General features: G+C 40.9%; 1 protein-coding gene across 8 annotated transcripts in view; it reads right to left on the reverse strand.

Moving 5' to 3' along the window:
* Window positions 1-18119, reverse strand: part of LOC144113530 (uncharacterized) — a 59897-nt gene extending 41778 nt beyond the window's left edge. Inside the window, exons 1-6 of one of the 8 annotated variants that reach the window (XM_077646652.1) lie at window positions 17855-18112; window positions 16970-17090; window positions 11342-11523; window positions 6986-7121; window positions 4132-4214; window positions 1018-1094 (exon numbers count right to left, since the gene is read on the reverse strand). In XM_077646652.1, the coding sequence (XP_077502778.1) occupies window positions 1018-1047 (30 nt within the window). In that variant the 5' untranslated portion in view covers window positions 1048-1094; window positions 4132-4214; window positions 6986-7121; ... (1 more) ...; window positions 16970-17090; window positions 17855-18112. Of the gene's footprint in view, window positions 1-1017; window positions 1095-4131; window positions 4215-6985; window positions 7122-11341; window positions 11524-12877; window positions 12961-16969; window positions 17485-17854 lie in introns of those variants that run through there. The other 7 variants (XM_077646651.1, XM_077646647.1, XM_077646646.1 and 4 more) reach the window with 7 other exon arrangements.
* Between the last annotated feature and the right edge of the window lie 443 nt (window positions 18120-18562).

Genomic DNA, 18562 nt, shown 5'->3' on the forward strand with positions numbered 1-18562 from the left:
GTTATTTCTACAGCATTTAACCAGCATCGCTTTCTCGCTCTATAGTTATAGCCTCCATGTTCCTTTATTTTTGGATCCTGGGACGCGTGGGCCGGAGATGGTGGAAGGAACAGTTGAAATTTTCGAATTGGACCGGCAGTTTTAAGAAACTGAAACTGACGTCGACAGGTATTTCTCAATGTGTTTTACTTATTTCCTTTCTTTAAATAAAGATCGCCAGGTGATATGCAGTAGTTGTATGCATGATGCCTCCAAGGCGAGAGTCGCATCTATCAGTGCCTGTCTCGCGCACTATTAAAATGTTCACAAGTCCGAACAAAAGAAAGACCCAAAGAAAGCTTCGATGGTTTGTGCGGTGCCAACCTTCGAATTCGCAGGAGTACCCTTCAATACCGCTGTTTCAATCACAGATTGACTAGATGCCAGAAAAGCAGAGGCTTGAAGTTAAATTAAACACAGTCACACGTATTCATGGCAAGTCCTTTGATTGTAGGCAGATTGTAATTATGATACCACTGTTTTTTGAACATCTGATTCTTTTGAGCCATTCTGTGGAAGGGTAGAGGCCTCCTCGCTCCTGTGGCTTCCATGTGTTGCGTGTGCTACTCATATCATTCGATGCAAACCGATCAGTCCCGGGACGAATCTCGGGGGGGGGACAATTGCATGCTGCGTCCCCCCAACCTAAGCGAAAAGGGGGCAGGTCTGGACTCCCCGTCCCCCCGCGATTTACACTTTTTCCAGTCAAGAAAGAGCAATCCAAAGTTCCAAAAACAGAAATGGAACCTACTCAGTCCATTTTGCTCCAATGGGTTGCCAACTGGTTTCCAATTATTCCCAGATGTATTTTATAGAGAAAAAACATACCAAACAAGACAAGGCCAACCATGTATTAATCATTTGAAATTGTTTCTTTAAAGTTACAATTTTTCTCTCTTGACTGGGCTGTCGAAGCTGAAGCATATAAAATTCAATTATTAGTACGCATGCACACAAAATGCAATTACGTATAGTTACCTTGCAGTTAGGAGTTATTTCAAACACCATTTCAGCCAGCAGCAATTAGCAAGGGGAAGGGGAGCATCCTGAAAGCACTGCATTAATAAAATGAGGTGATACATATGAAATACACATTGTAAAAGATGGACAAAACATGCAACTAGGTCATAATTTGCTAAATGGTTAAACTCTAACCTTATACACTGACAAGCTATATAAACTTGCGACATACATAACATACTTGGCATATACTACCTGTAAGTTACAAGTGGTTATCAGAAAGCTTTTAAAAAGACAATTACCTCACCATTAATGTGAGCAGAAGGGTAATCTCACTAACTGTTCATAATGATGGAATTGAAAAGTTTAAATTTTACACGCAATTTAAGGGGAGATGCGGCTTATTTTTTTTAAATATAAAAAATAATTTTATGACTGCTCTCAAAAATTTTCACCGCTAGATCTCCAGAAAATTGCTTTCTAATATATATTTTTCCTCTGAATCTTGTGAAAAGGCTGCAGAGTTCAGAGAATGTGGCAGAAGGCTGATTCAACATTCAATGCGTTCCTATAATGGCATGCTACAGGTCAAGACATGGTCAGAATATTTTATTTTGCAAAGCACACACTTTGGTTTCAAATTTTTGCGATGCAATTTCCACTGACATATCTAGAATGAGAACAAAATGTAATACAAGTTTAAAATATGCAAATCTGAAACATAAAGAGTGTCTTGACCTGCAGTATGGCCCTAGGAGTGCAAAAAAACAAACGGGGTCAAAATAGACAAAAACAGTAGTGAAGAAATCTTCTCCACAAGCTGAGCATTAAGGCAGAACTCATAACAGAGAAAAACACCCATTGTTTGAGCATTTCGCCACAATGCACAGCCACTACAGTTCCCAAAACAATTTAATTCTTTAGAGTATTTCTTGGTTGATTTCAGTAATAAAACTTCGGGACAGCATAAGAATCAAGGTATACAAACAAATGCAGCAATTTTAAAAACAAATTTTTTGGCCATTTTTTGGGATTTCAAAGCTGCATCCCCGCTTGAGGAACAAAAACATTTTTTTTTACCTGAAGCTCAGTGAACATTCTCTGATCAGGGGGCTGAACTGCATTTGTAAGTGGCCTGAATCAATCAATGCTGTTGCTTAGTAATTCCCAAAAAGCCCTTAGCTATCTGTTCAGAATCGGCTACCCCACACTTTTGGTATAGAATCAAGAGTACTCATGAAAAGCCTTTTATGAAAAAAAACACCCATAGCATGCAAATGCATGCCATTATACACTAGTACTTTGGAAGCTGACATGGTGACATGCTCAGCACATAACTGCAGTCATAAAGACCGTGCTTCATATTGACCACACAACACACATATACAGCCAATACTTATTACTTAAAATTCTGTCTTCAAATCCAAGCCTTCACTGCTGGTCTTATGTTGCAGTAATAAGCAAATAAGGCTTCACTCAAGGAGCTAAAACCCTCCTGAACAAACCCGTACTGGGTACATTATTAGAGCACTGTAAAACCACAAACGCAGTTCCAACTCATCCTACAAACACAGCAATAAAATGCTGTGCCACTTGCCACCACAATATGCAGTGTTTAGGCATTTATAAACCGTCTTATGCATGAATTTAGCCCCAGAGGTATGCGATAGCCTTTATTGTATAATTTGCTCCCCATGGCCGCATCTCATGTAGGGTACGCACTTAAAACAAAGTACCACATTTGGCTACAATGAGGACCTGTTCTTGTTGTCCTATGTGTCCTGTTTATAGCACGGTGTGTCATAATTTTCTTAATACGCACAAACTCAGTACTTCAGAGGACTTTTGGAGGCGAATTCCATTTCTCTTGAAAACTGTCCCGAAAGTTTGAGCTGTTCCTCCAACCAGCTAAATGATTAGTTTATGGACATGATATTTATTTCTATACATGCAACCAGGAAAAATAAATTTACAAAAAAAGGTACATATCATTGCCAAGCTCTGTCTTTTCCAGTTACATACGTAAATATCTTTGTTTCCACCATCTTGGCATAAATTCTAAATCTGCAAGATGCTTGTACACACGTTAACTAAAGTTCAACGTGTAGGCACAATTCCTTTCAACTGTAATTTGCAAAACACTGTGCCAAATTCTTCAAGCACAGCAATATGTTGAAGGCTGTTATGCCCTGGCAGTGACCAGAAATCATGTCAGCATGACCAATGGTGATATTCACCAGCAAGTAAATGCATGGTCAGTATACTATCCACAGTACTTCTCCTTTACTGCTGAAGTCCTGCAGGTATTAGAGGTGGGGTCACGTCTCTTCATAAGGCGGGGCCACAGCTCATGGTAGCACCCATTCATGTCTTTCGGGTAGCAGGGAACATGGTACAAAATTTTCACCCCCCTTCTCCATGTCTATGAGGGGGACCACTGCCCCTCTTGCTTCCCTCTGCACACGCCTATGAGTGGGGTGCTTAAGAGTTGCATGAAACATTACTTCCTCTTTACAGTGACCACTGTACTAGGGATGTTCTTCAGAGAAAATGGTGTCAGACTTGCTATACAACACTGTAATAAAAACTCCTCCTCTCTCTTTAACTAAAGAGAATACTATCTAAGTGGGCTGATACATATAAGTTACACGTAGGCCAGGAGTGCGGGCAGTAGCGAATGGGCTCCTTTTTGTCCTGTTATCCAGGCAGACCCAACAACAAGCACATAAAGAAGGAGGAGGGCAGCAGCATGATATCTATTACTTTTGCTTGTTTGCCATGGGGGATCCCGGGCAAAATGTATGGCAGTTTTTTTTTAAGACAGCAAAAATGAGTCTTCAAAGCATAATATTACGTTTTGCTCATAAGCAGCAAAAACGTAGCAGTGCATGAAAACAGTCGGCCTCGATATATTTTATGTAGTAATTTCAAAGGAAATATATATTTGTAAACCGTGGACGTTCTTCTGCTGAGAATAAAAAAAAAATACACACAAGCAAGTGCAGAGAAATGCAACTACTTAGCATAATACAAAAGCATTAGGAACTATAAAACATATGCCAATAAAGATATGCACATGCTTGATAAACAATTTACCTATGCAACCATGGTGCTAAAAAGCAGTGCACTTACAAAGGGGCACTTAGCTGCACTGAACTGATGTGGGAAGGTGTACATCTTTGATTGAGGACTAGGCGTAGGTCCTCCCATAGTGTCTGAAAGGAAAGGAGAAAACAGCATGGTAATGGGCCCTTTGCAAAACTCTAGAGGTCAGTTCCTCTGCACAGCACAAACCCCATCACCATGGTGGCGAACCCGTTTTGGGTACAGAAATAGAGTACAGCGCAGGAGAAATCTATTGTCAGAATAATGTTGCATGCCTTTCTTGCACGCTTCTGCCATGCATTGCTATCACGATAAAAGGATTAAGCATAGCTCTGCCAAGCCACTGCTTCGCAGGTGGAAGGGTGCATCGCAGGGGACAGGTGAAATGCAGCTGCGCCAAGTAGACTTCAGTGCTGCGCCCAACTTTGGTCCATGGGATGGGGTGCGCCACCATAGGAGTTGGGCTTTTACTATGCAGGAAAGCTGACTAATGAAGTTTTGAAAAGGGTCTATCAAAAGATGAGACAAGTTTTCACTGCTCGTTTCATTGCGGTCATAAGAGGTTGCAGTGAAAATTCTCTCATTTGTGTTTTAGCGAAGTGCTAAAAGAATGAGTGTAAAAACACTAAGGGCACAAGAAATTTGTCAATAAACTGGCATTTACACCAACAGTTTGTTTTTTAGATAGTACAAGACAGGAAAGACCTTCAACCACTCTATGCTGTAATGCTCTGGCGTGTCTACTGTTCCCTGACTCTTCAGTTCTCATTCCAAACATGAAGAATTCAAGAAATTCTTGGTGAACACCTATCATACACATCAGTGATATCAGATAAGACCGAAAAAAAGGGTGGAAGGTGGACACCTTCAATTCGCTTGGTATTTTGTAAGTGAATGCCTGACAACTAGGATAAAAAAAATCTTCAATTAATTTTGTTGAAGAAAAATTTCAAATTACAAAAATCTTTGATCACTTAGATGTGCTGCTGTTTTGACCAAGTCAAGTTATTAATAAATTTTAGACACATACATTATTAAAAGGTGCCTAAAAAGTTCCTGGAAAAACTATAAATGCTCTTAATTGCATTGCTGCTCTGACCAGCTCAAGCTATGAATAAATTTTAGATATATATTGTGTTAGCATGAGTCTTGAGATTTCTTTAGAAAAACTACAGCTGCTCTCATGTGTGCTTGGAAAATTTTGTCAGTTTCATTTCTTTTCTGAGATAAAGACCTGTACAGTCAACAAGCGAAAGAATGTTCTACAGGCAAAGTTTGACAAGTTTCATAAAAGAAATTTACTTTTACCACCACTTACTAGCGCAATTGAACCTCGTTATAACAAAATGGTTTACAATGAAACAATGGATATAACGCAGCTACATCTATAGCAAAGTAATCGCCTGGCTCCTTCAACTTTGTTATAACGAGATTCAACTGTACTTTCCAAAAAAATATTTCATGAAAAAAAAAGCTTTTGATATACGTGCAAGATATAACTACTTCCTATAAGGCAGCATAATTCCTATAAGGCAGCATGATCTATAAGGCAGCATGATCTTCATCAAACTATAATTTTGATTAAAGTCTATAACTTTATGTGAGAAATACAATTTCACATTACTGCCTAATATTTCTTTGTGAAATGTGTATAAAAAATATAATTATTTAGCTTCATTTTGTCATTCTGAATATTAAATTATGTGTAATAATTTATAAACAACAAGAATAAAATATGAGCCTGCAAAAAATGTCCATTTCAATAAAGCAAGAAATAATGAAGGAGGTCATCATGCAGCTTTTCAGCTATTTAATGTGGCTCAGGACTGGGCATTCTTGTCACTTATGCATTTACGGGCTAACTTTCTTTGTTCAATAGAAAATATGTATTTGTATCTACTTGACACAAGCCTTAGACAAGTCTCATCACATGGTGTTCCAAGCTTTGCAAAGGGGTTTATTGTATCTGTGACACCATCAATATTACGCACCAAACTTTTCACACTGATGAACAGTCATATGAAGAGCAATGCTCGAAAAAGCTATAAAAATATCAAAAATGTTTCCTTTTAATTACCTTCAAGAGTTTTTCCTCTTCTAAGCTTTCCTGAGCATAGCACGCAAATATTTTGTCATCCATATAGCATGCGTGGATGTACTTTATTTTGTTTTACAGATATGCTGGAGCATAATACAACCAAAAAATTCAGAAGTCCTATTCCACTTTGCTTTTCTATGAAAAAGCTCTACCAAGTCATGCAGAAAATATTCTGCAGGCAAAGGGTGGCAACTTTTAGAAAAAAAAATGACATTTTAGAAACTGGCAAAAAAATTAATTAGGCACACCTAAGGCCTCCCTAGTTCTGCTGTCAATATTTTTTTTCATTTATTCATAGCCAAAGTCTGCCAAAACAGCGGTGCAGGTAACTGCAGAAGTTTGCCTGCTTGTAATCAATAACTTTGTAGTTCGAAACTTGTTTTTCTGCAGAAAACTAATTGAGGGTCCATTCATCCAAGACACCAAGCAACACATAAAAATATCAAATAAATAAAGAATATCATCCAGCCAACCTTTATTTAATCTTATCTGAAATCACGGAACTGGAATTAAAGGAATGACAGCATCCCTGGGCAACCAATTTCACTGAAGGCAAATTTTGTTAGCGAGTGAACCAGGTTAGTGAATGCATAGGCAAGTGTATGCATGCATGTGTTTAAACAGCATTTGAAGGCAAACATGTCAAATATTAAAAGGAACATAAAATGTCAATAAAACTGATGTGCAGGAAGTGTCATAGCCAGGTGAACCAAGAAAATCCCATAGATGAACGCAACGTTTCTACTATAGTATCAGTGAAAAACACAAAAAAAAAAAACTTACTTTGTTTCCGGAAGCAACTGTTGTAGTCAGAAGCACGAAGTAAACTTGAGTTTGGCAAAAAGTATGCATGATCATTTCTGGCATAAAAGTAACGTTTGCCACCAAATTTTCCATCACCAGCACCAATCGGATTATCCTGAAAAATTACAGCAGCATGAAACCAAGTTAGGATGTGGTCAACACCTGCCATTCTGCGATGGGTTCTTATTACTCTGGGACTGCATCTCACAATCCTGAGTAAAACTAAAGCTTAGTACAATGAATCACACTTCAATCAAGAATTGAGAATTGTGGACTTCATCTTGTTGAATTCTTGATTTTAGCATACATTTGCTTCTCCATGTTCTTGACATATTTCAGAAAAACTTTTGTAAGTGAAACTCCCACAGAAATTTATGTGATAACTGTGCTACTAAAGCACTCCAGCTGTAACTTTTAAGAGCTGTCAGATAATTGTCGAAAAAAAAAAATGAGGACACCGCGGTGGCTCAGCGGTTAGGGCACTCGGCTACTGATCCGGAGTACCCGGGTTCGAACCCTACCACAGCAGCAGCATTTCGACGGAGGCGAAACGCAAGAGCACCTGTGTGCTGTTCGATGTCAGTGAACGTTAACGATCAGGTGGTCGAAATTATTCCTGAGACCTCCACTATGGCACCTCTTTCTTCCTTTCTTCTTTTATTCCCTCCTTTATCCCTTTCCTTAAGGCCCTGTTCAGGTGTCCGCCAAGATGTGACAAATACTGCACCATTTCCTTTCCCCAAAAACCAATTCAACATTAGGTTAGTCCAAAAGCAAAATACTAGCAAAAACTGTGAACATGGGAGATTTTAAATTACATTGGCCCTCCGATCTGCCCGTTAATTTGCTATTATGGTCAACAGGCATTCTGTTTTGGGCAGGCACCACACTCTCTTCCAAACTCTATCCTGCCATCCCAGCTCCCTCTTTCTTGTTTTTATGAGAATTCATCCAACAGCATTTATTCTGTAGCCCATTTTGGTCTTTTCTTTTACGTTGCAGGGTTTCAAACAGCAAAAGCTAGATGATGAAAAATATAACTATCAGTGCAGAAACAACACGCAATGAGCGTGAAGCAGCTCAACATAATGATTAGCCAAACTCTGCTCTGATGTAACAGATAAGCAAAACCCTCTGAGTCTTACTTTCTTTACACTACATTTACTCACCTCTAACAAGAATAACATGACGTTATTCACAACAAATAATCTAGTCACCAACCTATGCTCTGTCTCACTGTTTGTTGGTGCTGGAGAGGAAGCTATAAAGTCTATACCTAGGCAGTCAAAACTGCATAAGAGAAAAAAATAGTGCTGATCAGGAGAGAGAGAGAGAAAGGCGAACGGAGAGGCAAGGAGGTTAACTAGCGATGCATAGACAAGAGTGTATAGACAAGATTGTGCTCCTCACCAAGTGGTGGTAGCAGCAACTTAGCAATTAGTGCCAACAAACTGTGAGAGAGTGTATGATGGCCAGCCATGCTAAACTTCCAACATAAAGTGTGTAGCCATGCAGGGAATTCAGGGTGGATGATTATAATACATACAGCTATGGTTTTCATCATGTTTGCAAGTTGCCTCTCACCAATTATGTTAATACTAGGCTGCAAGCACCAGTCAATGGTCATAAAGGTTGTTTAAAATAGACAGACTTGGCTGTCATCAGTTTAGATGCTCTATGGTTTGTATCAGCAGACACATTCCTCTGCATTCCACGTAGTGTGACAGCGAGATACCCAGCAAAAGACTAAACAGCATAACGGGTCAACTAATACTGCTGCAGCATGTTTTATTTCTACACCATTATAGTGTGAGCACTTATGCACTTTTGTGTATAGGTGAACAAAGAAATTCATCTCATTCAAGCTGTCTTGTTTCTTAAGAAATTTTCTGACATGCATATGTTGTTCATGAGACTTTGTTAAATACTAATTTGAGCACAAATTATTTTGATGAATGAACAGAATAAAATATCTTGTGCTTAACAGGAGTAAAATATGCATGAACAACTTTTCAAGACAGAATAAATTTATGAAATCAAGGTACTCTATACACTGAGGCTCATATGAAAAACAATATAATGTGCAAAAATATTAAAACTGCCCTCAAATCTAGTTTTATTGATGTAGGTGATTTTTTTTTTATAGCACAGCTTGAGGGGCGGAGCAATACACCAAAAAAATTCTATTAGTAAAATGACACAGTATCTAGCATATACTGTCTAACAGCATTCTTCTCAGTACTAATGTGCTGTCAGGTACCCCATACACTCTTTGCACTGCCATGTGATGTTTTTCAGACGTAAGTTTGATAGTAGTGTGTGCCGAGTCACCAGCATAACTATTGAGTACTTCCATGCCATGCCATAGGTTACAGGATTGAAATTTGTATTAAATTTAAAGTGGATACTTCCATGCCATGCATTGCCTAATGCTGTGGAAGAACAATGAAGCAGTGGGAAGTGTTGGAAGGGGTAGTCGCCAAGGGAAGTCATACAAAGCTTTTAGTTCTTACTAGTTCCCTGTAAGCAATACCCCGGTGTTACACTGACCTATGACCAATGCTGTGTATGCAGAATCACTGTCCTGCTTATGCAACAGTGTTATCCTCCTTTGCACAAGTGTTTCTGATGCCACCACTCAGCCTCCAGTGTCCCAATAAGTGGAAAAGGAGGGCCCACTGGCTCATCGTTTACAGAAAAATACTTGTCATGCTAATATTAATAAGACAATAATTACCCATTAACCTCCACACAAGCATAGTCATATGGCCACAAAGGAAAACTACACCGCTTTTGAAGAAGCTTTGCAGTTGAAAAATATGAAACGAAAGCTGTGTAGCTTTTCTTTGTAGCTGTACGGCTGTGTCTGGATGGATGCTAATGAGTAATTGTTCCTTTATTACAAATGTACTCTACCTTGGGGAATTCCCCTAAACACACTGGACTTTTGCTAATATTACTACTATGCAACTAATCAGCAAGAGGCACATGCTTTAAACAGATTGCAAATGAAATACGCTCCAGATATTACAATAAAAGGTTGAAATCGAACATCTCCTCGGAGTGCAGTTATTACAGCGGCGTTAATGTCAGCCCGAATGGGTGACTGCTTCACCATTATTTTTTAGTGTCAAAGTATGAGCTCTGACTGCCAAAGTTTAAAGCCCAGTGCCCTAGCTGACATTCATATTTGTTAATTTTTGTATCAGTATTCTGTTGTACATACGTTTAAAAAAAACTGTGGGGAAGTTCTTCACAATTTTAGCTAGAAAAGCTTGTATGAGCCAACAATCCTTGTTGCACTGTCACGCTTCCACATGCTGCCTCCGCAGACCCCAGAGGCAGTATTGAGCACTTCACTGTATAAAGTGGGTGATAAGTGATACAATGAATGACATCTATGCATGCACCTCGCATGCTGTATGAAGTTCATTTAATGCTGTGCTATAAAACGTGCAGTCATCATTTATTTTTGAAAAGGTTCAAGTGCAGTAAATTAGGAGTGAAGAGCTGGGCAAGACCATAGAGAGCATGCTAGCTCTAGAGCAGGGCCCAAACAACAGAAAAAGGCTTGAGTGATTTTTTTTAATTAAATTTTGTTGCATTTTTCACTTGATTCTACTCATATATAGAGAACACACCTAACGTGAATAAGGTTTGCAACAGGTGGACTCAACAAGTAGCAGTACCTCAACCCGCCTGTACCATATACAATCTTGCGTTGGTTTTCGTGTGAAGGGAGTGCAAATTCCTGCCAATACCAGAAAATGGCAACATATGAATGAAACGAGTCAAGAACTTTGTGGAGGAATGCAAGGAACCCACAGTTAAACTGATATAACCAGCTTTTTCAGTGTTATGCAAAAGTATTTTCATGTTCATACAATGGGCTAATCAACCTCTCATTAAGTCTTCAAGTAACCTTGCTGGCTGAAGTAACGATTTAGAGTGATCTTCACTAATAACTTACTCTGCACAATGTAAACATTTTGCTTGGTCCCGACTTATTTACTAAAACAGGGCTATATTGTGCTTATTCAATAAAATGGACATGCACTCAGCTCATTACCGCTTTCCAGATTGTGTTGCCCATGCATGTAACCTTGCTGATAATGACAGGGGTCATCACAAGACCGTGCTGCAAGGATCGCTGGAAACATTCTCCTGCATTTTTATTAAGACTTAGGAGCTCTGTACATGGGAGTGGACAAACACTTGGATTACTTTTCAGTTCAACTCAGTTCCCATTCATTCAAAGGAAACCAACCAAAGAGCAAGCTTGTATAAGGAAGCTTGCTTCTTAGAATAAGGACATGCACACATACAAATACTTACAAATTCGACACCAATGGTCCAGCTAGGACAAACAACAGGGATCCTGCCTATCCAACGAACCCAGCCATGTTCAGGTCCATGCTCAAAGAGCCACACCACACGGTCCCCCAAAGTCAGCAATGGTCCGGTATCATCTTCACTAAAAGGTCGCCTGAGAGACATAACTTGAAGGGATGCTGTTCCTGCAATAATTTTGATATACTTGTATTTCAAGCCACTCACAATCATCTGAACTCTAAATGATGTTGCTACATGCTTGTCAGACCACTTGTACATTATGATGCACGTCTGTCTTCTACAGCATTTCTAAAAAAAATGCATCAGTTCTCCAACCTAAGTGCGACTGGAAGTGAGATGGTACTCACAGCGCTCCCATGCTGTCACCTTTTCAAGAATTTGTAGCAACAAGAGTGCTCTGAGCAGCCATCCAAGTTTGTTATCTAGTCTAGATCAGCTTCCTGCTCCCCGCAACCAAATAACTACCAAGTTCCGCATCCTTCACCATTAAATTATTGGTAATTTTGATTTAAATATGTATTCTGTCGCATATATATAATTACTAGGGGTGTGCAAATATTGAAATTTTCAAATACGAATCTAATATGAATATGGAAAAAAGTGCCTTTGAATATTTAATTGAATGTGTGTTCAGTACGAGAAAAAATTTCAGAAAAAGATAAATACGCAAGCATTGCTGTCTTTACTTTTTCTAAACTGTTTATGCTCTTTTCCACCAAAGCAAGACTAGACTGACTCAGAACCATTAAAAAAAAACACACACAATGTGCACAGAAATGTACACTGCTTGATTAGACAGCTTAACAGTATGTAACCTGTAATGTGGTCATTAAATCTGACTTCAAAGAGTTACAAGGAATGCCTGAAAGTTCAAGCTAAAAAAAAAGCGCACCAGTCGGCATCCAAAGGCGGCACAGCTAGGTTCGAATGGCTGGCGAATGCACGGCCAATAGCAGCTGCCACAGGCTGGTGGCGAAATGCAGAAACCGGAACTACGCTGCCAAGCTATTGTTCAGCCTAGCGAATGGGGCAGGCCCACCTATCATTGTCATGCCTTCTGCTACGCGCACGTCTGAGGTGCACGGGTTACAATGTACAATGCAATAGGAAAGAATTTTAACAGGATCGCTTGCCCTTCCGGTGACACTTCGACTCGGGCCCCACCTTATACTTCGGGAACCCCATGCGAAATACCACAAGTAGGCTTTCCCGCATATCATATAGTTGACCAAAAACGACGTGGCGGAGATCCTGCAAAAAGAGCTGTGTAGGTAACAGGACGAATGCCATGGATATGAGCGTTAATCAAATAACATTGTGATAGGATACAACAAAAACAGCTTCTTTCACATAGTAATTGTTTGAAGCAGGTGGTTGGCCATTTTGTTCTCATCACGATTTATATGTGGAAAAGCCCACTTGTGGAATTTCACATGAGGTCCTATTTAGCAGCGTCTGAATGTGACCGGTCCATGCAATAAACAACGAAGAAGAAAGTTAAGAGAATAGCCTTCGTACCTGATCTTCTGACACTTTAGACTAGATCTTCGCATAATCTGCCCAGGTATTCTGGTTTTGCATGGTCAGATCCATGAAGTCGGCACAAATATATACTAAGAAACTCTCAAATATCAATTTCTGAAATTGAATATGAACTGAATATAAAACATAATCGACCTGTATGCAAAATTTAGAATGTTCACATGCCACTAGCATACAGCATGGGGAAAAATGTCAAGAGAAAGAAAATGGCTGGACCCCGGCTGCAAGATATTTGTGTTCATATGAGAGCACCAAGACTTGAGAAATAGATTTTGATTAACACTGACAAACTAAACTTCTGATCAGGTCTGACAGGAATGTATGTGAGAAAGTTAGAAAGTAACAAAGCAACGACTACTGATCAGATCCAAATAATACTAGCTACACTGTTCTGACACCCGGCAATGATTTGTCCAATATATTGGACAACAAAATCACAGCGGCAAGCATGAAAGAAGGTTTGAGTCTGTAAAAAGCAGTTTCTCAGCTGCTTTTAGAACCTATAAGCTGTTATCTAGTGAGTAGTAAAGTACCATTACTTCCTTGCTCTTGAGCAGCTCGCAAAAAGGTGGAAGTCAGTGCGAGTAAGTTTTACAGCAGCGGTCAAAAAAACATGAATTGATTCACATGGATATACACATAGTAAAGGACATTTAACCTCAGCACTTACAAACAGAGGAGGGCAAATTACTTCTTTTTTTCTCCCTCACCTCTGGGTTCTTAACCCTCCCTTAACCTCACTTCATCAGCACCCCCTCAAATTCAGCAGCTTGAACATCCAAGTTATTTTTCCTTACTGCTAATATGCCAATGTTACTGAGTCGTCCTAGGCATAAACTCTTATTCATTGCATACGCTTTCGGCTGCTTCGAGCCACATGGATATCTTAAGCTTATCGCTCCGAATCTGTTAGTAGTCAAGAATGACCACAACAACTAACAGAGGGACCGAAGCAGTGGCTTTGTAGTAGAGCACCCGCCTTGCATTTGGGAGATACTGGGTTATATACCCGGTGCCGCCAGGTACCCACTGGTTTTCTAATATAGGTTTAAGATTTCCCCCGCCCTGGCACTCGGCTCTTCTGGGATGAAACGCTTGGGAAAAGGGTCAATGTAACCTACAATATACCTGCTAGCTGTTATGCCATTTGTTGTCATTCCAGCAGTTGAAGCAGCATTTCTTAAGCACTGTAGTGAATTAAAACTACATATCAGCGTTAATACTGCATTTGTTTCATGCCTCATATGACCTAAACTAGAGCACTGTACCTAAATACCGACTTTGATATCTGTAGCACGATTCTTTGAAATGGACACAAGTGTATCTGCAGGTTAAATTTAAGGCTAATTTTCTGTTATATTTAGCACAAAGAGGCCTTATTGTGGATGGCAACATTTGAAACTACAACTAGCTGGGGTTTTTTGTTTAGCCCAAAATAGGTTGAAGCGAGCCCTTGCATTGTGTGGGACCCCCATGCGATGTGCAATATAAATTCTCTTGAAAAAATTCAGAGACAGGCAGTACACTTTATCTATTCAAAATATGGTCGTACTGATTCGGTATCTGAACTAATGGCAGAAAATGGTATTAACACTCTCCAGGCAAGAAGAAAATTCCTCCTCTCTAATTTTTATTTCTCTTACTTATTCACAAGCTCGCACTAGATCCTAGCCCTTACATTCACCCTCTTACTTCCAGACAGACACGCTACTCTCATGCACTCTCCGTGCACCTTAGTTTGCAAAGACTCAAATTCTTCTTTTTCCCTAAAACAATTGCAGATTGGAATAGTTTGCCAGCTTCTACTCTCCAATCTTTGGATAAGCTACAATTAAGCTTGTAAAGAGTTAAGTAATTTTGCCTCCTATGTGTTCTTGAATGTCAGTTTTGATTGTGGTCATAGAAGTATGTCATGTATAGTAATAACCACTTCTGCTGGCCTACCAAGTGTGTTGATGTGTTTTGTACATTGTACTTCCATTCTTTTTTGTATTTTATATACCTGTAAGCCACTCCTGCTTGGGCGCTCAGCCTGCAGTATGTTGTAAATAAAAAATAAATAAATAAATGCAGCAGCTTCAACAAAGCCAAATTTTGCAGCATTAAAAAAAATCTGAGAAAAACTCCATTGAATTTTTGTTCTTAGTAAAAATCAATTCTGTGGCTCTTCCTGGATATGCAGATCGATGTTTGTCCAGCAGCAAAAGACGTACTTATTGGTAAAAAAGTCTAATTTAAATATTTTCCCACTACTCGATTCAAACTCATGGCATCTATACTGAGATGGGTTCTATGATGACTGTTTTGAAGTCAGTGGGGTGTAACCTAGCCTCTGGGATCCGCACGAAATAAACTATGTCGACGCACTGGCCTTTACTTGCAAAACTGGTTGGTGGTGGTGACACGTGTTCCATTTTTTGGCCTTTACTATCTTGTAAAAGCTCCAATTTTATTGTAGCATCTTTGTTATTAGAACGGGGTAATCTACCGATACAGGCCAATTTCGATTTGTCCTCTGTGTGCGTTTGAGAGCACTTGCAGCTCCTTACAGTTAGGAAGGTAGAATGATGAAATGCCTTCCACAAAGACCAGCTTGGCTTTACCTCTAGGTAGGAGTTTCGCATTCCCACTAACGAACACCACACTGCCATTTGCATTGCAAAACTAGGTAACTGATGGAATTTAGATTCAAAAACAATACAATGGCCGAGGCTCATTGCAATGAAGGCCTGATCAGTTTTGACCACTTGGATATCTTTAACTGGCACTGAAATTTCGGCACACGGGTATACTTGCATTTTTCCTCTATTCAAGTGCTGCTACTGCATCCAGTAACGAACCCACAATCCGAACACCACAGCTACTGAGCCACTACAGTGGGTGAATATTACATTGAAAATTATATTACATTGGTATATAGCATTGTTACATTTAAATTTGGGGGAGCAAAGCAGGCAAACACTGCAACCAAGTGTGGTACATTAAGCAAAAATAACTACGAAGTTTTACCATTTGGCAGGAAAAAGAATTTGTATTAGTCTTACACATGACAGTATGCTCAATACTACGCAATACCGAAGCACCATACACATTCAGCAGAAGCAACCAAAATGCCTCCATTGGAGAGAGGTTAAATTATCCCAAACATAGCTTCACAGTTTAGCACATTCTCCTTGCAGTGAGCACACATACAACTTGATTCGATTAGAAAGCCCGCAGTACACGGAGTGCAAAGTACAAAACACTTGTCTAGAACGCCTGAGCTGCAGCGTGCTCAGAATGCGTTCTGAACTGCACCCACATCTAGCGATAACAAATCTGATTTGAAATGGGCTGGAAGTGAGCATGGGCAGCTACACTGATGGAATTGCATAGTTTTTCTTGCATGCTGATATTCGCAGCTGTAGTCAGACAGCCAGGTTAGCTGGAGCTAGCAGCAATTGTCCCGATTCGATATCCCGTGACCCCGTACCCAGTGAACACGTATTGACGCCAGTGCCGTCGCGATCGCGGCAGCCTCGACTTTAAATTGCTTTCAAGTATCAAATTTGTGCATAAACGCAGCCTGCTTGGCCTGACGCGAACCGCAGTTGTCCAACTTATGTGAACAAGTGTCGCGTCGCGACACGTTTTGCCTGAAATGTTGCAATGCGCTCTCGCGTGCGTGATGTTACAGATGGCGGTCAAGAATATCCACTCCGAATTTAACTATGATGTGTGCACGCGTATGCCTGAATTCGGTATACGCATTACGCGATACGCGCTTCCCGCATTCAACCACGACCCAGCGACCGCGCCAACCGCGCATACGCTTCCGTGTTTCAACCGGAAGTTCATGAGACAAGGCCAAGCAAGAAACCAGACACGCCTCGTTTCCCTTTTGTGTGCGCTTGCAGTCGCAGAGCTGACAACTTTCACCCTTATCGACCTTTGCGCGGGCACTGTCAGCTAGGCCAACAAATGCTAGAATTATGATTGGGTCTTATGTAATATGATTTTGCTTCTACAGGGATACTTGCGGCACAGCCGCCTTGGAGAATTCGTTGGGACGAAAAGAAGAAAACTTACCGTTTGTCTGCAATTCGACGTTTTAGTGCCCTGATATGTGCACTACAAATCGGGCTCTCGGACCAGCCGCAGTAGCGCCTTCCGCGACCACCGTCTTCCTGGTACTTCACCTTGCTTCACCCTAGCCGATATGCAGTGGAAGGTGGAAAGTTAGGTCGTTCGCCTCGTCTCATACCGTTTCTCTCTCATTCTTGCAGCAGTTTTTTTAGTCTGTCGTTAGTCTGACTACCGAGCTGCGAGCGGCGATGGTTCAGTCGTCGTTCGGAACGCTCTTCCTCCGCATCCTCCGACTGCGGAGTATTTTTACCCATGTGACGTCAAGCGCTCATGCTTTTGTTTCGGAACTAACGGCTGCCCCAACGAGGTCTCAACGGCCTCTAAAACTCTTCGGTTACCTGGTTTTGAGCGGTGCATGAATAGAGGAGTATGCAGAAAGCACTGTCTAAACTAATACCGTGCGTGTGGTGAACGCGGAAGATATATATGTCATTCTATCCAATACGATGTGCATCACTGAAATTAAAACAGGGGACAACGCACTTCCGCAAAGCAGTGTTGCGAAAACACGGAACTAATCTCCGCAACCGCAAGGGATGAATGCATGGCGTTTGTAGCGGAGAGCTAGGTTAAATTTTCATGGCACTCGATCGAGTTACCATGTAACTTGAGCTCCTTTAGCGATGAAGATGCGCTTGTGCCGGGTTACAACTGAGCGCCCTTTGACACAGCAGAAATCTGCTCTTCTGCTAAATGCCCATAGTTATAGGTAGACGGTCCTTGATTTTTTTTTTTTTTCGATCTACATACTGCTAGTTTCGGTTTGTTTCATATGCAGCGGGCAGTCTGCCAAGCAAGCGCCTTTCACTCAGCGCTTGAAGTGCTCACCATATTCGAACAACTGTTAAAGCTCCATAGAATAGCGTTTCAGGCATTAGGAAACGCAGCGTGATGCTGTTTCTAGCAGCCCGCCGCGACCGCAGTTTGACGGGACGGAAGGCAGAAACATCACGTTGGGTCGTTTGAACTTTCGCTGCACGTGAAGCCGCCCGACCGGCCTACCTGACCACAGCCGAAAGCGGGCGCTGCGTCAGCGCCTTCGCAGCGTGGCCTGGCGTGGCTTTGTCGCGCAGCAGCTGATGCGCCGATGTGGAGGGGCCGGCGTTATTTCCACGTCGTAATAACGGAAGCGTTATTTTCACCCATGGGTGGATTGGCTTGGCGTCATTTGTGATTTGTGGATCGCGGTCGTGCGGGCGTTTTGCTTGCGTCACTTTGCTTGTTTCATCGGCCTCTGGACGCTTGTGTGCTTGCATGGTTTGTGTTCTCGCACCTGTGTAGTGCATGCGCCTTCGAAGGCGCTCCAGAAAAATGAAAGTCTTTTCGAAGCTTTCTCAGGAAAATTTTGTATGAAAATACGCTTTCATTTCGCGTAATTTATGGGTTGGTGGAGTGGGCATATGTGCGCTAATCCGTTTCGAGCTTTCATCCTGATTTGCGCAGAGTATAGGCAAGTTAGTTATGTGAATTAATTACAACGTGTGGCAATGGTCAGAAATACGATCGGGCACGGTGGTTCTGCAGTCCCCGAGGCAT

Source organism: Amblyomma americanum, chromosome 1 (genome assembly GCF_052857255.1).
Source record: "Amblyomma americanum isolate KBUSLIRL-KWMA chromosome 1, ASM5285725v1, whole genome shotgun sequence".
Taxonomy (NCBI): domain Eukaryota; kingdom Metazoa; phylum Arthropoda; class Arachnida; order Ixodida; family Ixodidae; genus Amblyomma; species Amblyomma americanum.